The 15972-nt window shown below is 42.8% G+C and overlaps 1 protein-coding gene across 1 annotated transcript in view; it reads left to right on the top strand.

The window, feature by feature from the left end:
• Positions 1-12119: 12119 nt before the first annotated feature.
• Positions 12120-15972, top strand: part of LOC104540045 (interleukin-1 receptor type 2-like) — a gene marked incomplete at its 3' end in the record, with an annotated part of 5624 nt that continues 1771 nt past the window's right edge. The window contains exons 1-3 of the mRNA XM_010183745.1: positions 12120-12145; positions 13839-13969; positions 14072-14330. Coding sequence (XP_010182047.1) covers positions 12120-12145; positions 13839-13969; positions 14072-14330 — 416 coding nt within the window. The remainder of the gene's footprint in view (positions 12146-13838; positions 13970-14071; positions 14331-15972) is intronic.

Below are 15972 nucleotides of genomic sequence, written 5' to 3'. Positions count from 1 at the left end.
GGAATCATTATAGAGCAGTATATTCCTTCAACTCCAGCTGCTGGAAGACAATAGGAAACTTGGTGTACAAGTTTTGTAAAATGAAAGACAACATTCTGCCTTGATACCTTATTATGTTGAGCAGCTCATGCTACCACCCAGCCTAGCTAACAAGAGCTCTAGGTCATATTTAGGGCAATATTGACATGCCTGCTATTTACATTAACTGCCATGCCATGACTGTCAGTAGTTTTGTGTGGAGGGCATTGATGACCATGGCCATCAAAAGGAAAAACTTCCCACACCCAACAAAATTGGAGAACTGTAGCTTGTAAGCATCCCACAGTGTGGAACAAATCCCTTGTCATATTTGTTAGGAGAAAAAACATGCAGGTGATATTAGTCATAATAGATGTGATTTGAGCCAGGAATCCCAAACATCTATATCCTAGGGACTGCAGAAAAATTTGAAAATATACATCAACAGGCCACATTAAACTCTAAGACATGAGTGATTATAGTGGCCATTTGTCTTGGTATCTTCCAGGACCTATTTCCAGAAGCAAATTGTAATTGTTCTCAGGTGCTTTCCTCTCATCTCATTCCTCAGCATTGCTGACTTTCTCCAGTTGAAAACTGAACCAGATTCAACCAGGGTGAACTTTTTATCATCAAAGTGAGCAGCAAACTTACCAAAATCATATTTGTAAAGAGGAAGCAAGTTGAAGCCTCTGGATGTGTGGCAATTCTTCCAGAACAGGGCAGGTGACGCAATCTGGGACAGCCCCCGGGGGCACCAGATCAATGGATACTTGCACGGTATGTTGCCTAAGTATACACAGTCACAGGGTCTTATTTCACAAGCGTGTCTTCCTATTGCTTGAGTAGTAGTGGGATGCTTGTTGTACAGTGAACTCTGGGTACCTTGTGGCTACCTTGGTTGTCTAGAAAACCTGAGATCTCCAAGATGAACCAGAGTGCAAAGCATGAGGTTTGGCATGAAATGGATGCAAAGGCTGAATAGTTTTCAAACATGAGGTTGCTCCCAGGGGCATGTCTACATTTTCAGCTCCATGTTTGTGCTGGAGCTCCATACAGTTGCGTGAGTACTGCACGTACAGTACATTTTGTTCTGCAATCAGTGTCCATAGGTTTCATTTCACTGTGTCCCACATGAACACAGACTGCCGATAAGTGCAGTGCGTTCTGGTCAGCTGTCCCACCAAGTGCTGCCTCAGCACTGTCACGGATGTTTTTGGGTAACCTATACATGTTCTGCACAATGCCCTAGAAAGCACAGGACATCTTGGCCCCACCAGTGTCATTCCTGCAGCTCCACCACTCCTGAAAATGGGTGCCTTTGTAAAATTCTGCCTCCTTGCATGGAGAAAGCCTTGACGTACTTTATGGTCTTTGCAGTCAGGCATATAAACAGGGGACTGCTGAGTAGCTGAATCTGAAGGTACTGAGAAAGATGCAAGCAAGCAATCAGCTAGTTATGCCTCTGGAGATGGGTCAACCAAAAGCAGGCACAGGGGTGCATTGCTGGGGATCAGAGAGATGGGATGGCAGGGAAAGACCTCCATTGCATCCAAAGCCACTTTCCTTAGGCTGTGAAATGAGCTTTCTGCAATGCCCTGCCAACGTGAGAACTCCCACATGTAGACTTTGCTCTTTGCAAATTTGCCATCTGTTGTTTGCTAACCCTCTTGGTAGAAGAAGATGATAATGCATGACAGAGCAATGTGTAATGCCACCATAAAGTGCCTTTCCCAAGCACTAAGTGGCAAACGGGAAGTTGGTTGTGAATAGACAGGGCTGGACTTCTGGGGCTTCACGGTGCTGGATTCAACCAGCAGGGAGAGAATGAAGGGCACAAGAGAAAATATTGCTACTGAACATTTAAAGTTCTTATTATGTGTACATGGGGTTCTGTTTGTCCTACTTCAAGAGGAATGTAAAATTACAAAAGGTACACACAGGGGCAGCAAGAATGACGGAGGACCTGTGTCCTCCACGGTGAGTTCAAACACTTGATAGCACAGAGGAGAGTTGGCAGTTGGAGGATATGGCTAGAGCTAAAAGTCCAGGGTAATATGGAAAAGGAATGTGTGTTTGCTGACTCTGTCAAGACCAGATAAGAGTCTACGTGGGCTTTCAGTCTCACCTACTGTGACTGGTCTGTCATTCTCATGGCTTCAGATTCCACACCTGTCACAGATTTTTCCCTGTGATGCTACAAGCCCCGATCCCTGATCGTTGGCTGGCCTGTGAAGGGTCACAGGGTCTTTGGAAGATCTGGAGGTGTTTTACACTACTTTTTTTTTTATTTAGAAGCTTTTTTCCCCATACATATATGTGTTGCTTTTTCTCCTGATGTCTGGAAGGTCCAGAAGACCTTTTGTCACTGGCTTACAAAGCCTCTACTGGCAAAAGACTATTTCCTGAGCAAGCTGCAGTGTGTGCACAGGTGTACATATGCACACGATGAAGTGTGCGTTTGCAGGACAGAAAAGTGAATAGAGGGTCCTGTGATCAAAGAATTTGCAGAGAAACCACTTCATATCATGAGAGCTGCTGGCTGTGATGTGGGCAGCCCTCAGGAATGAGCCAGAGGCGAAGAATGGTACTGCTGAATTCCTTCTGGTAACAACAGCCTCTCCTGCATTTGTACCACTCTGTGCACTGTTCATCTTCTGTGTCCTGGCCCTACTTCTGCTCATGACCTACCTTTTGCTGTAGCTGTATCAGTAAGTAACTTACCTCTGGGCAAAATTAAGCTTCTTTTAATAGCAAAGGATAATGCAGTCCTCCATCTCAATATGTGATCTGGTTATAGCAGCCTGGGCATGACTGATAAGGGTGCTAGGGTGACAGAGGTCTGTGAAGAAGGGAGGGTTATGGAGGAGAGCAGGTTAAGAGATGAACAAGAACATGCATCAGAGACACAGCAGAACTTGGTTCAGGGTGCAGATGAATTTACACCCAACATTGCTGCAGGTAAATTGTCCCCATCTAGAAAAATCTGCTTCTGAAAGGAGCTTGATGATGTGCATAAAATACTACAGAGTTTGCAAAGTATGCATTTCATTTGTTGAATGTGAAGCAGCTGAACCCGAAGTAACTTGACTTTATCCAAGACAGATCCTGAGTCAGGCAAAAGCCTTGCTGAAAGCACAGTCTCTCTAGTTCATTATTCCTCCTGTGCACCAACTCCTGATGAAAACCCCTCTTACAAAAATATCAAAGTTGGCACACTAACAGCATCCTTTCCTCAAGGCATTGTTTCTTCATCTCAGAAAGCACAACCTCAAGGAACAGCTCTGCCAGGCACTTTTCTTCATTACAACATTATAGTTTTGAAATGCTCATTTAAGTAGAGCATTAAAAGTGGTGGCTGCTTACGTTGTTAAGAAAACACTGCAGTTTGGCAGACTGCAGTGCCAGAAAATTTCAGACCTATATTCTGTTTCACTGAGACTTCAGAGTTAAGAATAATTTGATGATTTGGGGATATACTAGAAAATCCTTCTCCTCTATTATAGCAGTGATTCTGGAAAGTGAAGAAGCAAATTTATCCGAAGATGAAGAGACAAGTGATCTGAGCAAGCTCTGGAGGGTGGCATCCTAGTTCTGATGGCTCCGTGAATGCTTAGCTGCAGGGGCTCTGCAAGAAGCTGTCAGCCTCTAATAAAGATGGTATCACCAGCAAACTCGTGATGGATTTTGAGCTAAAACAACACGGCACTACTGCTACTGAATTTTTTTCATGCTGTAGAACTATATAAATACTTTTTGATGTAGTCCTTGAGTTCTCACTATACATGTAAAATCGACTAAAATGCTATTAGCTTTGTTACTAATAAGTGAAATTTTTCTGGCTGGTGTTTTGCTGTGAAATAATTTTGAGTTTCTGCAAACATCTGCCAGTTTACACTAAACAGTTTTGGCCAGATTGCTCTCATGTCCCCTGGCGAGCAGAACCAACATCCTATAGCTGGTCCACTGTGCATGGGGCAATGGAAAAAACAAACAGAAGAGGAGGAATGGAAACCCTGCAGGGCTTTAATTTCCCCCATCTTTTGGGGACTTTTGCAACTGGAATACAACCTTTTCCTCTCAGCAGGTGGCAGCCTCTATATTTCTCCATGTATGGATAAGTCTTGATTTTTTCTTTTTCTTTCTCTTTGTCTCAATCTATGCATTGAAAGAGAGAGTTTCTAATGAGTCAAATAATTACCATTGGAGTGCCAAGGAGCATGTACCTTCTTAATTATCTCTAGGGTTTCTCTTGGATGTTTTAAAAGCCAGCAAAAGATCCTGTGACTTTTGCATGGGACATGTCCTTACAACCCTCTCATCTCAGGCCAGTTTCATAAACGCATCGTGAAACAGGCAGCAGCTCTGAACCACTGAGGAGCAGCAAGAAGCCCTCTTGCTGAGTGCCGTGTCCTTGCTGTGCAGAGCTGGCCAGTTGCAACCTCAAGGGAGCCAACGATGGTTGAAGGTTCCAAACAGTGCTCCCATATCATTATGGTATTGCATGGCTAAATTCAGTTCCCCATTTTTTGGTTTTGTTCCCATAACTATGGTATCAAGCCAAGAGCAGTATCAATTATTCATACATCCTGCCAAAATCACTCTCCCTGGGAACCCTCCTGACAAGAACTTGTACATTAGTATAAATAGTGACCTGTAAAGGTCCTGAGACCTTGCAGCTTTCCATGAAGGCAAGGGGAAAGGCTCAGCACTTATAAGAAGCTTGGGTTTGATGAGCTGTCATTAAAGTAATTGTAGGGCTCTGCTGGACCCCCAGGGAAAAGAATGCCTCTGAGAGAAGACATCCTGGAAGCTACATTCAGAAGGACCAACAGGGATCTCAATTTTGTTGGGAAGGAAGCTCTCAGTCCAGGGATGTTTTGAAGGAAAAAAACCCATCACTTTCTCTCAATCTTCCATTAAATTTACCCAAATTTTCCTGTAAATGGTAAACCCTTGTGTTGTGTTCTGGCTACTTCCAATTAACTGAATCCAAATGAACACTCTTCTAGCTTGTGTTAAGGAAAATGTGTGTGGTAAAGCGATATTGTTGTTAAAAGCCCTTCTTCTTTTCAAAATGGAATTGATAGTAATGATTTAAACAAATAGCATTAAATATTGTCTTGACTTCCCATCATGTGTAAAATCCTCCCAAAGTCTTTAAACACCAGTCACTGAAATGATGAGTTCCCTTTTCAGCTGGTACAAAACACCATGTGCTGGAGTAAGGCTTGGCTTAGTGCATTTGAAGTCTGAAATCCTCCTAAGATTAGTTTTGCTGCCCCATGTGTATTTGTACTCCTGTTACATGGTCAGCCACTATAAATATAACAGAAATCTCCAAGCTCAGCTGACAGTAACTGCATTTATTAAAACAAATGTGTTCATTAACCTGAATGAACAGTACAATATTTTACTTTCCTCAGAGCTTCACCGTGAACATGCACCAGTTGAACACATAAATAGAAGACAAAAAGAAAGACAAAGCTGACCTCGTCTTTATTGCAAGCAAATGGGATGTTGCTGCATCACTTCAGGTTGCTTTTTCATTTCTTCTTAAACAGGATAGTGGCAATGTTGGGATTGGCTCATTTTCTTCTGAATTGACTTGGTTTTTCCTAATTCCTGTATTCAAATATGCTGATTTTTTCCCCATTGAGAAGCAGTATCTGTTGCACCTATTTATTTGTTATTTATGTATTTGTAACCCTCTCTTCTATTATATCAATTCTCCAGATCAAGTCCATCTTGTTTCATTTTTTCCTTAAGCAACTCTTGATGCCACTCAGAATTGCTGACCATCGTGACACTAAACACAGGAAAAGTACTGAGGAAGAATGTCAAGTGCAACTGAAACTTTGGTGTCTTTTTTTCTATACCATCTGCACTTGCATATGCATTGCTCTGTGACTCCCACAGCTTCTGTGATAAGGAATTACACATCTTGGTAGTGGAGTAGGGAAGGAATACCATGGCTAACGGTATCCACTCAGTGTATTTCATACTCCTGCTTCTTAAAATAAGGGCAAGAAATACACTCGTGTGTCAGAAGGTTATTAAAATTAAGATAAATGAGAATATTTACTGCTTGCATTAAATAAATGACTTCATCTTCTTGGTGAAACAAAGATTTCATTCAGGCACATGTAATAAAAATGTATGGTTAATAATGCCCTCCTAGTGTACCTACGGTAACATATGATCCATACTAGCTCAATTTTTCTGTATTCATAGGACATATATTTGTCATTGTTTTTCATAGCTATGAAGTTACTTTTTACCAATTACATTTAAGTTTAGCTAACACAAAGGCAATCGTGAACAAAAATCTTTGTCATCTGTTTTTCTCTTTGCTTTTGGAATTCCCTGTTTGCTGGGTTGGCTGCTTAAACCAAGCACTGTAACCGATTTAGAAATCTTATGTTGTCCCTATTGTTCTGGCTCACGTAACTCTATACAACTTTATGGTCTTCAACTGGAAACAGTCCCTCCCTGTCTACTGTTACCATGGGCTTTTCGTAATTACTGCCATGTTTTTAAATCCCTATACACTTTTCACATGCAAGCCCATAGACCTCATTACATTGCTTCATATATTAAAAAAATGATCATAATTGTAAGCAAACACTGTGATTTTGAAAGCAGAGGGAAAAAATGGCTACTCAGCAATTTCAGGTTTGCTTTTGCTAGCTTTTAAAGCATGTCCCTAGTGTCCCTGCTGACTCACTGTCTGTGGACTGAGAGGATGCCATTGCAGTGGGAAACGTCTGCTTGCTGCTTTCCTCAGTATCGCCTGCTTCTGGTCAGCCCTGACACAATGAGGGACCATGTCAGTGCCACAGCTCTGCTCAAAGACCTACACTGAGGCCAAGAAGGCCAATGGCATCCTGGGGTGTATCAGGAGGAGGGTGGTTAGTAGGTCAAGAGAGGTTCTCCTCCCCCTCTACTCTGCCCTGGTGAGACTGCATCTGGAATATTGCATCCAGTTCTGGGCCCCTCAGTTCAAGAAGGACAGGGAACTGCTGGAGAGAGTCCAGCGTAGGGCTACAAAGATGATTAAGGGAGTGGAGCATCTCCCTTATGAGGAGCAGCTGAGGGAGCTGGGTCTCTTTAGTTTGCAGAAGAGGAGACTGAGGGGACACCTCATTAATGTTTATAAATATTTAAAGGGTGAGTGCCACGAGGATGGAGCCAGGCTCGTCTCGGTGACAATGATAAGACAAGGGGTAGTGGACACAAACTGGAACACAGGAGGTTCCACTTAAAATTGAGAAGAAACTTCTTCTCAGTGAGGGTTACAGAGCACTGGAACAGGCTGCCCAGAGAGGTTGTGGAGTCTCCTTCTCTGGAGACATTCAAAACCCGCCTGGACGCCTTCCTGTGTAACCTCATCTAGGTGTTCCTGCTCCGGCAGGGGGATTGGACTAGATGATCTTTTGAGGTCCCTTCCAATCCCTAACGTTCTGTGATTCTGTGATTCTGTGAGGCATGGCAGATCATGGATGCTGTAGGCTTCCTCCACCTGAACACTGGGGATGCTTGGTAGCTTGGGAAACTGCTGAAGCTGAGCTGCAACTTGTGGTCTGCCTGCCTCAGCAGTCATCATCTGCAGATCCGCAAAGAAGGACACCTGCATCTGCACTTGCATTTCAGCAGCGATCCTACCGATTTCCCTTGCAGCATGTAACTATCAGCATCCGAGGCTTTACACTAGTGAAGCCAGCAAGAACAAAATTCAGCATATCTATACATAACTTTATCCATGGGAAAAGGAAGGGCAGTAACAGATATTTTTCACTTTTATTTTAATCCTAGAGAGGCATTCGGATATGACGATGACACTGCCACTATTTAGCAATTTAGATTACCCTCTCCAAGTTCAGAGTGTAAGGACAGAGACAGCACTTTACCTCTACAACTTTCAACAAACTCAGCTTTGCAACGATCCTCCTTCACTGCTTGTCTGCATTGCGTTATATGTCATGTGGACAGTGCCCAAGGATGGTTTTCTCCCTTAAATAAAAAAAACAGCAAACTCTACTTTTTAAGAAATAGTCTATTTATTTTGCCGGTCTATGGCTGCATGTTTGTGCACAGACAATTTAATCTGCTTCTGGCACTCTGTGCAGCACTAGTGGGCAAGAAAAAGACCTTCCAGTGTCCCAGGAAGGTATTGCAAACATGGGTGTGATGTTTACACCACAGATGACCAATGCAGAGAGAGTCCTCTTGGCCAACACAAGCTCCATTTGTGCTGAGGGCAGGTGAGGCACTTTTTGTTGCTTCAAGTACTTCTGGCCTCACTGCTGGAGGCTCTGGTCCCTTCTAGCCATAACTTTGTCCCTTGCAGCCTGTTGACTTTGACAACGAAAGTCTCCTCCTCCTTGCCCCTTCCAGCTCTTGACAGTGTAATTTTTCTTCACAGCCTGCCTGGTTTCTTTTGCATTGAAAGGGTCTGTGGAAATCCCAGGACCCCATAGTGGGGAGGTGATCTGTAAGCCAGCTGCTGCTGCTGTAGCCAAACAAACACTCCATCATTGCAAAGTCTATGTCTCCTGGCTCATACGCTCCTGTTTCTCCCAGTCAGTCATATACAACTGGTGTATGACAGCACTTATTTCCTTGGATAAGCATGTAAATTCCTGTGTTCTTGCCATCTGTTGTGCATCTGTTTAGTCTTTCTCTTTCTGTCCCATCTGTTTGGTGACTCTCAGAGCTGGATAGCTTCTTTTCTTCCCTCTCCATTTCTGTGCTCCCCAAAAGCCCATCTGGGAACTGTGCACAAGGACATTATAAATTATTAAAACCAGATTTGCCCATATCAATATGCCCAAGAACATGTGTTGGTGCAATAGTTGTGGTTCACTTTGCATCTGCTTGCCAGTCAGCTTTCAACACTCAGTATTTCTTAAGGCCTCGCCATGTTGTTCTTATGTGAACCAGAGATTTTCTTTTCCCTATTTTTAATTGCATGATGCTGGCTCAGCCAAACTGAATAACAGAATAATTAGTAAAGTCCATGTGAGTGCAGTTCCTGGATGCTAAATATTATCAGCCACAGAGCCACTGGGATGAGTTCCTCCAGGACATACAGGAGAACCGAGGAGTCACTAGAAAATGCTGGCACCTTAAATTGTCCCTTATAGAAATGGTCCAATCCCCACTCCATGATGCCTGAATTTCAATTTCCCCTTACACGGACTAGGGATAATGAACAGACTTGCCTTGCTTTTGGAGGCCTTTTGAAAGCCTCTGTTGCAAGGAACAATGCCTTAAATATTACTTGAGATTTCTGTTACTTTATTGGGATGTCCTAGGAGAGCAAAATCCACTCAAATGTGGCAAGGCAGCTGCGTGCAGCCGTGGTGCGGGAAACAGTGATCCAGCGAGATGAGCAACGGGTGAGACATATGGGGAATAGCCTGGTCTTCGAGTTAGGAATTTCACAGCTATACTCCAGCATCTTGATCTGTACAAATGAATCATAAGCACAGCCAAACCACAGAATGACACCAGCTTCTCTAAAAGAGTCTCTCTTTCTCTCTCTACATATATATATAGCTGCTAGACTTGCGTATTCCTGTTTGTAAGTACTCAGTAATAACTGACCGCAAAGCTACATGGCCTTCTCAGCAGACAGCTCCTAAAAAATACTTGTTCTATCTCTCATTTCTTCCAGAGTTATTTTAAACCAGATTTTTACACCTCCAGATGTACTATTTTAACTTGAAGTCCTGGTACTGGCACACGTGATCAGGACATTTTCTGGGTAAAAAGACAGCCAGGGCAGAGATCTTCTGAAGAAAGCTGATCAAAAACATTGATCCTTGTTAGGTGTACCTGAAGACATTACTCTACCTAGGAAATGTACTGCTGCTCTGTAACTCTTTGGTTTCAGTTTAGTTTTCTAAGCCAGAACAGCCTATGCTAACTGCACTATAAACTCACTTTGAATCCTTTAGCCTACTTCATCTGCACTTTCCAAGGGGCTGTGTTTTCAGAATCTGGATTTGTAGGAGTGTGATCAGAATTGATCACTGGTAGTATCTATAGTTGGGAAACCCAAAGCATTGCCTCAGCGAGGGAAAGTCAAGCTGACCCTAGTCCTTGCATGTGCTGATGGGCATTGACAAGTTGACCAGTTTTGACCAGTTAGGACTAATGTAACTGCAAATTAATCCAAAGATGTGTTGCACCTGGCCTAGGCAAACAAGTCATGGATGAGGTGGGAGCAGAGGACATGAAGATGGGGGAAGCAAAGGTCTGGAGTGTGGTAGGAAAAGGCCATGAGGGGAGAGCTGAAATGGCTGCAGTGGAAGGGAGTGCGTGTGTGTGCTAAGGGCATGGGGTCTTAGGGCACGTTGGTAGGTATAATCTTTTCAAAGACATCAAACCTCATTTCCTGCAGTTTTGCTCTTTTTGAATCTGGTAAACAGCTGGGTTATTTGCTGGGAACTTGCCTAGCTCTTGTGACCAGGGTTACCATTAGAGACTCCCACCTCTATTGCATAAGTCACTTATACAGTAATAGCCTGAACTTTGACTTAATATAACATAGGTCACCCAACACAACAGCCCTTCTGTCTCCTTGCCAAACAGTGAAATGGAAAAGGAAAGACTGAAATAATTTTATAATTCATGAGGTCAGATTCTCAGAATGAAGTGCAGGGGCTCCAGAAAGAAAGACCAGTGGTTTTGTAGCCCAAATGTGGAAGTTTAACATCAATGGAGAGGAGTTCTTTATTTTCACCAAGAAGACGGAGCACCAGAGGACAGTAACTAAATTTAGTTGCATTATCAGCCTTTCAGGTTCATGGATAACAGGACTGCTTAAGGAAAACAAGGCAGCCAGGTGTAGGGCTGATAGCTATAGAAACCCTTGCAATAACTGTGTTGATCAGGATATTGAAACTGTGAAGACCATTACAGATTGAAATATGGGACTTCATGATCTATTTTTTCTTTTTGTTTATTTACTGTGATGTGGTGGATGTTGCCTGCACAAAAGAATATGTACAACCCAAGCATATGACACATCCCTGAAGATTGCAGCATATTAATGGATGTCATCATCTATATGTTTCTTCTCTTCATAGAAGATGGAAGCATGGTCTCAAAACCTGACAATTTTTAATCTATTAAACAATATCCTGAGGTCTCTAGTATAGCTGACGCTGATATTAGTTAAATAAAGACTTCATCATTTATCATAGAATCACAGAATCATTTAGGTGGAAAAGACCTTTAAGATCATTAGATCCAACCATAACCTGTCCACTCCTAAACCATGTCTCTAAGCACCTCATCTCCCCATCTTATAAACCCCTCCAGGGATGGTGACTTCCCCACTTCCCTGGGCAGCCTGCTCCTATGCCTGATAACCCTTTCAGATAAGAAATTTTAAGTCCAGATCCAGATTGAAGTCCTCTGCTAGATTGCCTGCTTCTAACCAGACAGAGGTCAACATTGCCATAGTTCATAACCTATTTCTTACCCCTCCTGCTCATAAACCTGGACACCATAATCTGCTTATATCTGTTAATTCTTTATATTCCATTGCAAAGGGACCCTTACTGTAAACTGTGACACTGAGATGGTTGTTATGGAAGGAAAGGAGAATCAACCCATTTGTGATTCACAAGCACTCTGGGAAATCACAAAAGATTTGTGTTGTCCATGGAGAACTTGCTTAACCACATTATGTGAAGATTGCGATTATTTATCTGCTGACTATGCTGCAGGACACCTTTTTTTGCCCGTGAGAATTTTTTATTTGAGGTAGAGCGTGAAACAGTCATGTGAAGACATGAGTGTAAGCAAACTACCGTTCGTCAGAAAAAGGGAAATTTAGTCATATATTTAGCAGTCATTTCCTCTTTTTTGGGAAATCCAAATACATGCTTTTTTTTGCTCTCTCTGTGTCGCTGTTTCTCTTATCTTCACTCTACGGAAGAAAAGAAAGTTGGGTCTAAAATGTCATTTGGTTTTGACATAAATCTGATTGGGCAATGAGAGACAAATTTCCGCTGTGAGTTGAGCTAAACCCTATATAAGGTCCTTACAAGCAATTTTCAGTCTTATATCATTTCATGAGAAGCTAAATGGCCGAAAGACTTCAGAACCACAGGTAAGTGAATCTGATGGAAATTTGGGAATAAAAGCCTCCCCCAAATCCTCAGACTGTATTGGGCTTATGGAGATGGCTAGATACTAAACCGAAGGGATCAGAAAGCTCTGAACAAAATAGCCAAGTATTTTCAAAGGTTCTAGAGAGAGAGAAACCCCAATGATACAGAGTATTAAATGCGAACCATAGGGCTTTTTATTGTGACAGACAAAGCCACTAACACCTGGTCCAAGTGTAGCCCTGGGAGGGATAGACAACTCCATATCAGTGCCCTGGAAACCCTTGCAGATCTAGTGGTAGGGGAGACGACCCGGCATTATGAAACAAAGAGTATTGTTGAGCAAGAGGTTGGCTTTGTGGTCTTGTAGAGATGACAATAAGTTGGAAATGGTTTATTATAGTCAAACTATCAGATGTCAGACAAATAGAGCTACTAGAACAGGGAGAAATTTGGATTAAAATTGCATTATAAATATGAGCATGCTGGGATGCACAGAAGATGCCTGAAGGTGAGTACCTATGAATATGACTGTGTTATCTTGGTAGATATACATTTTTGCTTTTGGATACAACTTGAAGTAGTTGTCTGGTTGTTTAATATTCATCCTATGGCACAATCATAGCATTAGACTAATGTTAAATGCATGCAATTTACAATTCTGCATGTACAATGGAAATAGTATGGATCACGTGCATATGTGTACTGTATTGCACATAAATACCTTGCATAAAGCATAAGCTGGTGCCTACATGTAGTATGCTTTATGTATGTTTTATGGTACACTGAGATAACATAGTCAATCCACTGAGTAGCAGCAGCTGAAACCTCATGGCAGACCAGAAAGCATGCAATGATGTTTGCAGAAGCTGCCCTGCCCATGCCAGGCCAATACAAATGACAATTAATGAATGACTGGGAGCAGAGAGTTTTGTTTTCCCTTACCATTACTATGTCTGATTTTTGAGACAAGGTGTTCAGGGTTTTCCTCATCTTTTTTTTTTAGCACAGATGGTAATAGTGTCCATGCTGAAGACTCTTGCGCACCAACAGCAAGATGGGTATGCATGCCACGGGGGTCAAATATTTTTGGCCCAAGAGAAACATTTGTTAGAGACTTTGAAAGCTTGGCTCTTTTTGTAGCATGAAGTTTTCCTGCAGCCTGATCTACACTAGCTGGCCTACTTTGGTAGCCACAGTGGGGGAAGATAAAGTGACATGGGATTTAATGGGGTTCATACAACCTTGTGAGACACCTGAAGTGACTGCGTAAGGAGATAAAGTCTATTCTGTGCATCTTTGCTCCTGTGTTCACCCACGCGAGCTACACTATGTCTAACTTGAAATGACTGACCTCTGCCTTAGCCACATTGTACTGCAAAATAAGCAGAGCTAGATTTTTCCATCCGTAGCTGTCACACTGAAAAGCCGTGGGGACAGCAGCATCTTGTGGCATGTTGTCTGCATCTCCTGGAGTGAAAGGAAAGGGAAAGGAGTAATGTGCTTGTGCTGAGCCAGATGCTCTTGTTTCACAAGTCAGCCCACATAAACTAGGGATGAAGAAGCTTTTCTGCTCACCAAGGGTGAACCAAAGCTCACCAGGTTTGGGGTGACGGAAAGAGCATTTAACTCTTAAGTTAATGCTGAGTATTTCCTTTGTGTCTTCTGTCTTGTAATAAACTTACTTCCCTGTAGATTTCAAGACACTTTTCCTCAGTTATCTCCTTCTGATTTCCTCTGGGAAAAAATGCAAGGGCTCTTCTTTGTCCTGGTGATGTGCACAGCGGGCGCCTCTACTTTCAGACTCCAGCAAGTCAAAAGCACAGGTAAGGGCATGCTTTTTGTCTTTTTTTTTTCCCTGTCTCCCTTTCCCTTCTTTTTTATGTGCCTGGCTGATAGTAATGTAAAAATATCTCTGATTTATATAGAAAACTGCCCAGATCACACCGTGTTTTTTAAACACTACTATGAATTGCATGGAGAACCAGTGGTTCTGAAATGCCCTTCCCCCACATACAAACATTTGGATTTTTCTGCCTTGACCCCTAATATCACATGGTATAAAAATGGTTCAAAAGCCATGATATCAGGAAGAGATGAAGATCCGAGAATCTGGACAAAAGGAGATGCACTCTGGTTTTTACCAGCAATGCTAGAAGACTCAGGAGTATATATCTGCACCAGAAGGTGGGTATTTAAAAGGAAATCCAGTGCACTAACAAGGTGAATATATCTAAAATAGATTAGCTTGATTCTAAACTCTGTTTATGTTCAGAGCATGTCTGGATAAGATCATGTCCTCCTGGCTTTATTAGAGAAAAAATTGTGAAATGACAGAATTCTTAAATGCATTGTGTGTCTCCTATACATATCCTGAAATCTGGATAAATCATGACACAGTATTGCCACTGTGGCTACGATCCCATGAGGAAATAGTGTACACAAGAGTTTGTTCTAGCTTATTTATGGAGCAGTCAGGTCTGTGGTGAGAGGGGATATGCTGCAGGCAGGGGATTCTGCACAAAGCAATCCTCGAGTTACAGATCCAGAGAAGCAAATAGCCTTGTTTGCACTTCAGGTTCCTCATTAAGCATATACCAAGGCTATGGAGTGGCTTTCTTCTTTCTTATCCCTGGTGTTTACTGTTCTTCTGCTTCACATTTTTAAACCAGACTTTGATTGCCTTGGTTTTGCTGGAAGATCTGTCATGAGACCCAAGGTGTATTTACTAGGCTGGGACCAGTGGCTTGAGACTTGGTCATCATTTTTCTGAGTATCTGACAGCCCACTGTACAATTTCAAAAGAGGTACCAGGGTCTGGATTTGTGGGGGACTGAGAAAGGCAAAATCACCATTAGGGCCTGAGCTCTAGAAGGTGTCCCATGTCCTTGTCCCCTTGTCCCCTGCCAACTCCTCTGTCCAGTCAGCCTCCTAGTACACCCTGGCAAGTGGTGCTTTGCTCTGGAGTCTGTAGTGAATCTGTACATTCCTGGAGCTGCCTGTGCAGAGCACAGTTTCCTTGCTGGCAAGGCACACCTTGTGGGTGACGTGTGTCAGCAGCAGAAGAGGGATGAACAGGCACAACTCAAGTTAGTAAATCATGCTCAGCATGTTGGGTCAGCCTTTCCACATGTCCCCAGCAATTGCAGTGGCAGGGCAGAAGATAAGACTTTGGTAGTGAGGCTAGAAAAACAAAAGTTTGCAAATATTGTCCTAGAGCATAGAGAAGCTGCCTGAGACCTTGAAGGGTGGTTTTTAATCCCCTTTCTGGACTACTCTGCCTCAATTCCTCAACCTATAGCCCTGTGGCATTGTTATTGACAGCTATTGTAAAACTCTGTGAAATCTGTTTGAAAAAGATACACAAGAGCTGAGTACGTTGCTTCATCATTAATGCTATTACAAGACTAATAAAGTACAAACGAATTGTATTTCCATTGCAAATCATCCCTCAGGGAAGCCACTAGATTTATTTTTGTCAGCACTCTGTAAAATGAGGGTAGAAGCAAATGATCGCAGATCTCTGCTTCTGCTGAGCAAGTGTTTTGGATTTAGGCATCTGACCTGTAGGTGACAGCCAGTTGCAGTGCTCCAGCAGTAATACAAGTCTGTCTGTCCCCAGCCCCCAGCTGCTCTCCAGGAGCTCACAGCCCAGAGCCCTGGCTTCACAGGCCCCATGGGTGTCAGGCACTGCGCTGGGTGGAGGCATCTCAGGCTTTCAGAGTGGTAAAGGAGGTAGTTTAGGCACCTATCTCCCCCAGTCTGGTCCTCCTTGGGATTGGAAGCAACTGTCACTTCGGGCCAGAAAGAAAATTTGAATGTTGCAAAA

The sequence above is a fragment of the Mesitornis unicolor genome, unplaced genomic scaffold (genome assembly GCF_000695765.1).
Source record: "Mesitornis unicolor isolate BGI_N332 unplaced genomic scaffold, ASM69576v1 scaffold21594, whole genome shotgun sequence".
NCBI lineage: Eukaryota > Metazoa > Chordata > Aves > Mesitornithiformes > Mesitornithidae > Mesitornis > Mesitornis unicolor.
This window is presented reverse-complemented; position numbering and strand designations above follow the sequence as displayed.